Source organism: Oxyura jamaicensis, chromosome 4 (assembly GCF_011077185.1).
Source record: "Oxyura jamaicensis isolate SHBP4307 breed ruddy duck chromosome 4, BPBGC_Ojam_1.0, whole genome shotgun sequence".
In the NCBI taxonomy this organism is placed as follows: Eukaryota; Metazoa; Chordata; class Aves; order Anseriformes; family Anatidae; genus Oxyura; species Oxyura jamaicensis.
The window spans coordinates 22,672,759-22,683,961 of NC_048896.1; the positions used below are offsets into that span (position 1 = coordinate 22,672,759).

The window sequence follows — 11,203 nt, forward strand, 5'->3', positions numbered from 1 at the left end:
AAAAAAAAAAAAAAAAAAAAAAAAAGACTACAAAACCAGGGCCGAATTACTTCCCCCAGTCAGAACTTCTCAGCTGTGCCAATACTGAATGAGGAACAACTGACTAGGCTAAAGTTCAGCAGCGAAGGGTATAGGGATTTCAGAAGACTGTAAATGTCAGCAAAACCCAAGTCATGCAGAGGAAGGGAAGCACCCTATCATGAGAACGAAGACGAATGTGAGATAATCCTTTGCTCTTCTCAGCCTGGGTAGGACCACCTCAGGGGATGACATCAGTGTCCAGGTTTTGTCACTATTCTTTAAGAAAGTTGTAAAGGAATTCAAAAGAAGGCAGGGAGAGTCACAGGAATGACTACACACCTACGGCCAACATACAAAGATGGAACAAACTGAGTTATGGAGTACAGATAAGCAATAACTGAGGACGTGCCTAAGAAGTTCCAATAAAGCAGAAGTGTGATACAAACCAACTGGAAATACTTTCCACCCCACGTTTCTTTGGGATAGGGGAAGTGAGCTGAGGGAGAACACATTAAAAACTAACAACAAATTTTTAATAGAAGGGAAAGTTAAATAATGAAATACATTGTCCTGAAGGCTCTGGTTTCTCAGTCTTTCAAGATCAGGTTACCTAATCATCAGCAGGTTAATGCTGTCTTAAGGCAGAAAGGTAAAATGGACCAGTGTTGCTTGATTGTTAAGATCAAAAGTTTTTGGAAGAGAATTCACAGTCCCTCTTGTATTTTACAGTTCTTTTGGTGGCTATGAAGAACAAAGTCCTTAAGATACAACTAAACTTTACTGTCTTAGAAAACCTCTGTTTTACTATTAGAACTGCAAACATTCGAATTTTCAGTGTGTTCTTGCAGAAAACGCCTTCTATACCAGAAGATGTGTAAAACGTTGCTCTTCCAAAGCTAGCAGGAGCTGAGAGAAACCACCTGTGCGCTGGAAGAGAGAGCTTTCACAGCCAGGCATCCTCCTCACTTGCCACCTGCTGGCTACTGCCAAATACTGCACAGAGAAGAGGGTCAGGTGCTCATAGCCAAGACACTCACAATTAATTTGAGGAAGGGGTGGTACAGAAAGACAGTCAGGGTTACAGCTTCTTCCAGGACTGTGGAGCACGTCCAAAGTGCATTAATACCTTGCCCTTCTCATTTTTCTACTTGGTTGGGTGGGGACCCAATACAAAAAGATTCAAACAACTTCCAAGAAAACCCCCATGGCAGCAGAAAGGCACCATGACTCCTGTACTGAGATTTTAACTTGGTTTCTGGTGAAAGATACTTTAGACTAAGCTTTGTGAGTTATTATCAAGGTATCTACAAGCTGATATTGTTCTTTTTGCAGTGCAGTGACAGTAGAAGGATGTCTCTTACTATTCACCTGACAAAGATTGCTTGGTTTTTGTTCTGTGATACCAAGAAGCCACAGCGCAAGGTCCAGCACTGTGCTAACACCGACAGCCCTCATTCATTTTAGGCAATCTGCTACCTGGCACCAACCTCACCTACGACCTGTTCTCCTTTTCCAGCTCAAGTGAGCTTCATAAAACTGCCACTGGGTTTTTAGGCATGCTCCTGTTGTACTCAGGAAGAGCTCCCTGCAAACCTCCATAAAGCTTCCTGGGCCAAACTCTCATTCTCAAGATGTCTGTGAAACTTCTCGATGCCCCAGGACCATAGCCAAAGGACAAAACAGGGCTCTACTTGTTCATGTTTCTATTTTGTTCTATTACAAAATTGGAAGAAGCACTGTACACACACAGCAGTGGTTTGAGAGCAGTACTCTCCGACGTCCTCAGAACAGCAACTCTATACCAGGAGTGTAACAGTGGAACACAGCCAGGCTCCTGAGTGCTCCCTAAATAGCATCCTACTGCCACTGTCGGCGCCAGAACAGCCTGATAGATGCGCCACTGCTCTGATTTCAGCAGGGCACTTCTCACATGCTCTGAAGCTCCAGCTGAGATTCCTTGTCACCACACTAGATGGCACAGCTTACAGGATAAAATTCAGAAAGTTCATGGGCTAGGGCTTGCTAACAGCTATGGCTGTATGGCTGCTTGTAACACTAAACATCCACCCCGCTGCTGTGGTTCTGAGATGTGAAGAGGTGGCAAGTTTGAGGCTCCTGATCTTACCCCATTCAGCTGGCTGGTAATTCTGCAAAGTCACGTGTAGCTTTTCAAAATATGTTTCAGCAACTGCTACTGCATCGACTGAGTGAACAATGGTGCCACAAAGCCTTGGTGTTCACAGAGCACACACTTCCAAATTAACGACACGTCAGAAATAATCCCATGAACAAACTACAATTGTGAATTAGAAACAGAATTGATAGTGTCCCTGAGAACTGAGAAACTGCCTCCGTGCCCATTTACTGTACTGTTGCTTTGTTTGGTTCAATGAAAGCTTTAAAAAACACAAGATGCATTACGGAGCACATCTGTTCATCTGCTTTGAAAATTCTCCCAGGAGGCAGATGTCCCCGCATCCCACATTTCAGGAATTCCTATAGAGGTAAGACTACCAAAACCAGGGGCAAGTTACCGACTGCAACGATCTGTACCTTTGCTTCAGAGCAGGAACCTCAATCCTCAGCATCGTGGGAGCTCTTGGGCCATGACCCTTCTCTCACTTCTCTCCTGTCAAGCATTTCTGCTTGTAACTCTCAGTAAGTCATCAGGGGCTCAGGAATTTCAGCCTCTGCATTTGCAAACAACTTTTTTTTTTTTTTTTTAAAAAAATGTTATGACCTAAATTATGGACAGCCTAAGAGCATTTCCAAAGCACAAATTCTCTGCCACCTGGACCATTGTTAAAACCGTGACTGAACCACCTAGAACTGTAGTTATATCCAGCATAAATCCACACAGCCTCGGAAGAACGGGCTGCCTTTCCTTTAGCCACCCATTCTTGTTTTCTCCCCACTGTTGGCACATGTATTTGTATGGATGAAAATGATTTATTTATTATTATTATTTTTAATTTCTGAGTTAATTTTCAGCTGAATCAGTTACCTAATCTGACCCATTTTAATGGCCACATGAAAGCAAAGGCCTGCACAAAACAGGCAGTGAGGACAGAGGGGCTGAAGGGCCAGACAATTCCTTTCTGCAACAGCGTTGGTTTAGGCTGGGCTCATGTACAATCCTACCAGGTGGTTTGCAAATTTGAAAGCCCCTTCCAATCCTGCCACCCACTGCAGCCACCACAAGCAAGTAATCATGGTTAGAACTGTGTTTTCTACTGAACCTCTTGCTCATCAAGACCTCCCTCACCTCTGAACAGTGGCAGTTCATCAGATGTGGCCATTCCACGGCAGATTATAAGGAAGGCCCAGGTCTAGGAGACAACAGTACTCAAAGTGGGTTTATATCAGTGGATGCTGATGGCACCTGGAAGCAACTGAGCAAAAATAGCTGCTGCCCTCTGGGGACTACTCAGGACTTCCTCAGGAAACTGGGTTACAGAACTGTCCTTGCCTGCCTGGGAGAAGAGGAAGCTTGTCTCTGGTGGCACCGTGGTCCTTTGTGTCTCTTCCTAGTCATTCAAATGCATTACATTAAGCAACAATTACTCCCTGAGCACTCAAAGCACTCTGTGTGCTCTGTTTTAGTTTCTTCTGCAGACACTGGGTGAAAAGGAGACTGAGCAACAGAGGAGAATTGTATGAGCATGGAAGATGAGTAGAATCAGAGGATAACTATGCCCTAATAAGAAGCACCCTGCTTTTAGATTGTCCCTTTGCCTTTCATCACTTCCACTTCTGTGTCTTCAAATTAAGCTGTTCCTTAAGGATTTCTGCAGTAGTCACTTCTTAGCTGTGCTAGTTTGGTGCCTCTTCCTTTCTAAGCCACTTTACCGGCTAATTTAAGAAAAGAAATGCTGGGGTTAGCAGCTCCAAATACCACCTCTTTGGCTCTGCTGAGGGCTGGCAGCAGGATGCTCTTCTATTATAAAGATAGGATGATTATTGATTTCAGTCTGCTCTGCTTCAGTGAGACGATCAGGAAGTTTAAACTGCAGTACACACTGCCTAACAATCAGTAGCTTGCTGTGCCCTGAGAATCCCAGCTGGGCGACATGGTGTATAAATACATGGGAATGTCTCTGCAATGAAGGCTAGAAAAAGGGATTTAAGTAAACTACAAAAATATAATCTGCTATGCAAGAAGTCTCAATAGCTAACTTATTACAGGCAACCAGCTGTTTTACATAGCAAGGCAAAACTGAAGGTGCCTATCTCCCCTTGAAGCATCAACAGTGGTAAAAGAGAGTGCACCCAAAACCAGATTCACTGAGGAAGTGCCCAGGCAGGTCCGAGCTTCTCAGCTCTTTTCTTTCACTGTATTATTGGACAGGACATCTGAGCAGTGTATGTTTAGCACATCTGAACCCATCCCACACATCAAAGTGGATATTTATACCCACGCACAAGGTCCGTACTTTGTTGGAGCAGGGCTCCAGAGAAGGCTTTCTGTGGTAAGCAACAAAAGGAGGAATATTTAGATGATGAATTCTGTGTATTCACGTGGGCCACTCTATACGACATGAGCCAGGGAACTTCACTCTGAAGACTGCACACTTGTGCTTCCATAAATTTGGATGACATTTACTGTCCTGTTAAGCTAAGGTAGCACTGCTCTTAATGACACCAAAAGATTAGGAAGTTCACACTCTGGAAATAGACTTATTTGGACATCCACTTAGCCATTCTCTTTTCTAATGAGATAGATGGTAAAAGCTCATCAGTGGGCTTTAGAAACCAACGCCTTTGCTTACAAAGGATATTAAAAAAAAAAACAGTGGTAAAAAGGACTGGAACTGCCTTCTGTAATTCTGCCTTTGGTGTTAAACTTCGGTGTGAGTAGCCTGACCCTCGCTGGACTAACAAACATTTTTACAGCTTGTCACTCCAGGATTACTGATTTGTAACACAGTGCAAGCCATAAATCGCATGTAGGCAAATTTCGGATTACCTAGTGTAAGGTTCATCTATATAGCCTTTAAACTTTGAATTAAAATTTGACATCCTCTCTTCAAGAGGAACAGAATTGGGTAGTAACATGAAGTTAAATTAGAACAACTGTCAAACGTCCTCTGAGCTAATGGAATCTGAAGTCCTGGTAGTTCAGAAAAGCTTCCTGAGCTTAACAATGCAGAAGATGGAAGAGCAGGACAGTGCTAAGAAATCCAATTGTAAGCATTAGATGTGGGCATTATAAAATTAGGAGTAAATTTAACTCAGTTCTCGGGGACAGCAGAGAAAGCATGGCTTTTTTTCACCACCTGCACTGCTCAAATTAAACTGTAGAAACTTCTGCAGATACTACAGGTACAAGTTCACTGATCATAAATGCTTTTTATTTAAAAAGAGGAAGGCAAACCAAGCATTCACTCCCCAACTTTTGTGTGTGAGCTCTGCTCAATTCCTCAGTTATCTGTGACATAAAGCACTTGCAGCACGGCCACCTCGTGCAGATTTAAACGCGGAGAAGAAGAAAAAAAAAAGGAGAGATGATAGAACAGGGAGGGGAGAGGCAGCAAGCCTAAGCAACTTTTTCTCACCCAGCTCATTCTGAGTCTCGCTGCCTGCCTCCTCCCTCCGGCCAGCACACAGGGGAACTGCAGCCCGCCCCGGGGGCGGCTCCCTCCCGGGGCTGGCTGCGGCACCCGGCTTAAAGCGGGGCGGCGGGGGCAGGCCGGGGGCAGCCCCCGGTGCCAGCACCCGGCCATGGCCCGCGACCGCGGCCCCCCGGTGCTGCGGCAGCCGCCCGCCCCCCCGCGCCTGCCCGCCGCTCTGCCCGCCGAGCCCCGCGGCTGGGGCTGGCTGGGAGCGGGGCTGTGGCCGGCGCTGGTGGTGGGGCTGCTGGCCGCCCTCGTCGCATGGCTCTGGTATGGCAGCGGCGACGGGCGAGGCGAGGAGAGCGGCGGGGAGGCGGCCGGGGAGGCCCCGCGGGCGAGGGGCGAAGCGGAGAGCACAGGTAGCGAGCGGGGGGCGGCTGCTGCTGCTGCTGCTGCGGGGGGGATTCGCTCTGCCCCACCTGCGGGGGTTTGGGCTTGCTGCTGACCTTAACTATTTTTTTTTAATTGTTGTGCTTAGAAAATCTGGCTAGCGGTAAGCAAGTGCTGCAGCAAGCCAAGGCTGCTGCTCCGTCGAGCCCTCGGGAAGCAGGGGAGGATGCACCGCAGCATAACCACGCCGAGAGCAGCAGGGCAGCCTGCAGAGCTCCGGAGGGGGAGCAGCTGCTGCCAAAGCCGTGTGCCGCTGCCTCTGAGCCCGACGCCGGGCAGCATCCGGCCGATGGGCGTGATGGCCAGGCCGGGCAACCGAGACCCCAGGTGGGACAGGCGAGCGATGGATGGTGCATGATGAGCTCTGGCGGTGTTTGTAAGGACGGAGGCGAGGAGCAGCTGGGTCAGCCAGCCCAGGTTCGGGACCTGGACGAGGAAGAGTGGGAAGTGGTGTCTGAGCACCTGGACTGGGGGGAGGCTGGCAAGAATGGCAGCGTGGAAGATGCGGACAGCAAGGAATGGGAACAAGGAGACTGCCCCGATGGGGACCTGAAAGCAAAGCGAGTTGCAGCGGTGCCCCCGATGTTTCAGAATATCCACGTGACTTTCCGCGTGCACTACATCACGCACTCTGACACTCAGCTGATTGGTGTTACTGGTGACCATGAGTGTCTTGGCCAGTGGCACAGCTACGTTCCCCTCAAGTACGACAAGGATGGCTTCTGGTCTGAATGCGTTAGCTTGCCAGTAGACACCAAAGTAGAGTGGAAGTTTATCTTGGTTGAAAATGGGAAGGTCACACGTTGGGAAGAATGCGGTAACAGGACCCTAGTGACCGAACATGAAGATCAAATCACTCACCAGTGGTGGGGACATCACTGACTGGATTTTGGAAGCTGCTTATCTAATGGCAAACCTGCTTAGATTAAGCACAGAGCCCCTATAATTTCTCTCCAGTGGAAGACCTCAGCTGCACAGCTCTGTAAGTCCCATATCAAACCTGGTTAAACTGCGTGAGCAGCAGATCTCAGTCACCTCCTTTAGGAGATCATCTGGCACCCTGAAAAATCAACCTCATGGTCTGAAGACGTGCAAGGTAGGATCTGAAGGCATGAGCAGCATTCCAAGCAGCTGCCTGTCTGGATAAATCTGGACCCTGGACTTGAGTTTGTGCTGCTTTGAGTGGGGCTATGGGATGTATCTTTGTGCTGACAGCTTAGGGCTTTAAAAGCATTCTAGGAAGTGTGGTTACCTACACTGCAATAGGAACTTAAGTGTTTTAACTTATGCAATGTATTAAGTAAGCAATAAACACTTTCAGACTGACAGTCCTTTATAACATAACCTGTGAACTGACTCTTAATTAACTTGGATAGAGTTGGATTTCTTGACCAGAAATCTTAGTGCTAAAGGGTTCCTGAAAATAACAGGCACTCCTTGGAATAACAAAGGTCTAACTGCTAAGTACTTCATTTTTCTGCTGGCTGCTCTCTAGGAAGGACCTCAGCTCAAGCAAAGGCTTGGCAGATGCATCCTTTTTTTAGTCAAATCATCCCCCTGAGAGGAGAGCAAAGGTCAGAAACAACTGTCTGGGCTTAATAAATTACTTTGTCAGGGAGGGAGCAGGCTTTTTTTAAAAAAACTAACACCACCAAAACTAGGCTGCTGTGACAGTCAGAGAACAGGATTCTCCCTGAAATACGTGGCATATGCTGCCTGTGAAAACACTACAGTAGCGTTACAAAGTACTTATCTTGAGCTTGTTTCAAGACCAGTCTCTTCCATGTGAATTTGTTCTTGCTAGTTTGAAGCCTTTCAAGTAAGCCAGATCATACATAATGCTTCCAGCATCAACCAGTTATTTTTACAAAACAGAAGCAGAGAGCTGCTCTATTTGCCTGCCTTTCATATTTTTGGTTCCAAATACTTGATGTGCCACTTCCAGCAAGCTCTTCTTCCTATAGCAGAGAACCTATTTGCAAATATGTCACTAGAACAAACTCGCTCTGCAGAGCGTAGTTTTGTGTGAGGTCTGGAAGCATAGACATCAGCATTTCAGTTTTGGGACACATGCACATTGCAAAGCTAATTTTGTCTGCTTATTTTTTCTGCTTCACCTGGTGGAGCAGTCTCAATACATGAACTAGACTAGTTTTGAGTGCTAGCTTGTGTTCTCAGGGAAAACAACCCCCTCCCAAGCATCACATGACAGCACAACTTGCTCTGTGGGTCAGTTACTTCTGCAGATAATGCTAGCTTTGCTTGCTGCTTGTCTCAAGCAACTTAGATTCAGGTGAGAAAGCTTGATTTCCTTACTCAAGGGAGCTTTCATACATCAGAAAGAACAAGGTAGGAAATGGGGGTGGGAGTTAAAATTAAGACTGACTGCAAGCTTTCTGTTTACTGCTTGTCTAGGATGAAAAGCGGCTTTATTTCTGTGTGGAAGCGCTGCAGGTCTGGAAGGTATGTGGGATCACTTTGGGCAACTGGATGCAAAAGGGAGAGGAAGGAGCTGACAATCAGGTGGTTGCTGCTATTTCAGTGGTTTTTCAGGAGTGTGCATGTGCACATGCTAGTCCTGACCTCTCTCAACAGAAAACTAATGTGGGACTTAATTATTTACTACACAAGTTCAAAGGGATTAGGACTAACCTGGGCTGAAAATTAATACTAACATCAGGCTTATTTCATCTAAGGAGCTACTGCTTCACTGTAATAACTACTTCTCCTATTTAATTATGACTGTTTTCTGTACGTCAACAGAAAGTTGGTAAGCTCTTTGCATTTTTTTGCACTTCGCTAATAAATGAAAGAGGACAATATACCCAATATACACAGGTACGTAGCTGAAATGGAAGCTGATCTTCAGCAATCATGGATACCCAAGCAAAGCATGTTATTGCAAAAAGTCTAAAATTCTTTTTCCCATTGCCGACAGCGCTTCAAATAGTGAGATACTGTCAACTTTAAGCACTTTTTAAAACAACCACTGCCATTTGAGTATATTTATACATACATTGCAGGCTTATCTGAGAAGATTAGCTGTGGTACTAGATTAAAGTATTCACTAGAAAGCCAATTAACCCACACTAGAATAGATTCCCTAATGCAATAATGAACATGTTTCAAACAGGCTAACTCTAAGAAGTCTCTCAAATTGAGGGCTTTTTTTTTTTTTTTTTTTTTTTTTTTTTTTTGATTAAACACCCTGCACTTTGATCCTACAGACTGCACTTGCAGTCCTCATGATTTCATCATCTTGCTCAATGATCAGAGTTTTTCTTCCTGGTAGCTGGTATGGAGCTATGTTTTGGATTCAGGAGGACAATAATGTTGATAGCACACTGTGTTTTAGTTGTTGCAGAGCAGTGTTTACCCTAAGCCAAGGGCTTCCAGCTTCTCATACTGCTCTGCCACTGAGGAGGCTGGTGGTGAACAAGAAGTTGAGAGGGGACACAACCAGGACAGCCAACCCAAACTGGCCAAAGGGATATTCCATTAATGCTGGGTGTCACGCTGAAAAATACAACTGGGGCTTATCCAGGAGAGCTGCCATTGCTTGGGGACTGGCTGGACATTGGTCAGCTGGTGGTGAACAATTGCATTGTGTATCACTTGCTTTGTTTATTCTTTTTGCTGTTTTTTTTTTTTTTTTCCTTTTCCTTCCTTCTTTTCTTTCTTATTAAACTGTCCTCATCTCAAACCACTACTTCTTGCACTTTTCGATTTTCTTCCCCTTCCTGGTGTTCAGCTGTCTGCTGGATTAAACCACGAGGTAGATTTGAACAAACGTGTCTTGCTACATTAAAATGGTTATGCAAGACTGGCCCAATACCTGTCTAATTGACCGTCCTGACTGTGAGACTAGTGAACCTATGTGTGAGAAACAAGTTCTTGTTGACATTTCTACGTGGATCTAGCAGCCTACAGCTCAGGATTTCTAAAAGCAAATAATAAAATGCTCTGCTCACAGCTTGGCAAAGAAAGTGCAGCCAAAGACCTACAGTGTGAGCTGACCAGCTCAGACTGTTCACAACAAAGTATTAGACAATTTCATTACTTTTAGGTGAAATACAATCTAGTCTTATTTGTGAAGTAGTTTGGTGCTTACTGGTGTGCCTGGATGGTAAGCTGAGCAGACAGCCTGAGGCTTGGAATGGGGACTGGGCTCCTGTTGGACAAGAACTAGTTTTAAGTCACATACAGAAACTTGGGTTGCATCTTGTCTGCTTCCTATTTATTTTGCAGTTGCCTTTGTAAAAAACATAGCCAACCCAACCCACCTTTTCTCTGGGAGTTAAACTTACTGTTGGGAGTCTCTCCACACGATCCATTCCAATATATTAGACTGGTGCAAGGTTTTATCTGTAGGGTGTTAGGTGCTGTCTGTTGTGTCCTGCTGTGGTCAACATTTGCCTCACGGTCCTCCTGTTATCCACCTGTACAACATGGAAAAACACAGCGCTATTCATGCTGCAAAGTCCAGCGTGTATGTAGCTGGACTTGGGCTCACATCTACAGCCCTTTACCTCCCCCAAGGACAATCTTTCCCTTCTGCTGGAAGCTCAGACCTGTTCCTAACTGCTGGATTCCAGCATGAGGATGTTGAGCTGCCTTTTTGCTTGGCAGATCTCTCTTCTCTCTGGCTATTTGTACCTCTCCACCTGCTCCCTTCCATTCTCCCAGGTCTGCAGTTTTTTGAAACTCCTTTTAGCTTGGCTCCTTGAACGCGACTGAGAATGAGCTTTTCAGTGACCTTTTACAAGATTCCAGACTACGGGGTGAATACATGCTCTCATTTTCTACACCTCACCTTTGTCTTAGTAAATCTGTGGTAGAGCTGTCAAAAATAGGCAAACTGTAATGCACAAGCCATCTAAAACAAGTGATCCTTTCAATACAACCCATTTACAGGAAAAGGGAGGTGCCTTTATTAATATTCTGACTAAAGCTTACAACACTTGCAAAAAAAAAAAAAAAAAGTAAATAAGTGGAAAAAAAGTGATTGAGAAATCCAGAAAATTACTTGAATTAAATCAAAATACAGTTGACAGTGACTGAAGAAAACTTCAGAACAACTCACTAATCTCTTTTCCCACACAGTAACTCCTCAAGCTAAAACTCAGAGGTCTGATCTACTCTGGATATAGTTCCATAGCTTTAAAGCCAACAAAACTAAG

At 45.3% G+C, this 11,203-nt stretch overlaps 1 protein-coding gene across 1 annotated transcript; it reads left to right on the forward strand.

The window, feature by feature from the left end:
* Positions 1-5,700: 5,700 nt before the first annotated feature.
* Positions 5,701-7,367, forward strand: STBD1 (starch binding domain 1). The gene is made up of 2 exons (XM_035325645.1): positions 5,701-5,992; positions 6,112-7,367. Exons 1-2 carry the CDS (start codon positions 5,743-5,745, stop codon positions 6,903-6,905), a joined length of 1,044 nt encoding a protein of 347 aa, XP_035181536.1. The 5' UTR covers positions 5,701-5,742; the 3' UTR covers positions 6,906-7,367.
* The last annotated feature ends 3,836 nt before the right edge of the window (positions 7,368-11,203 follow it).

Bases quoted from the DNA above. Each gene is read 5' to 3' on its own strand.
- STBD1 (XM_035325645.1), top strand. From the start codon at position 5,743: ATGGCCCGCGACCGCGGCCCCCCGGTGCTGCGGCAGCCGCCCGCCCCC. The intron at 5,993-6,111 runs GTAGCGAGCGGG...TGTTGTGCTTAG, and splicing joins GGGCGAAGCGGAGAGCACAG to AAAATCTGGCTAGCGGTAAG.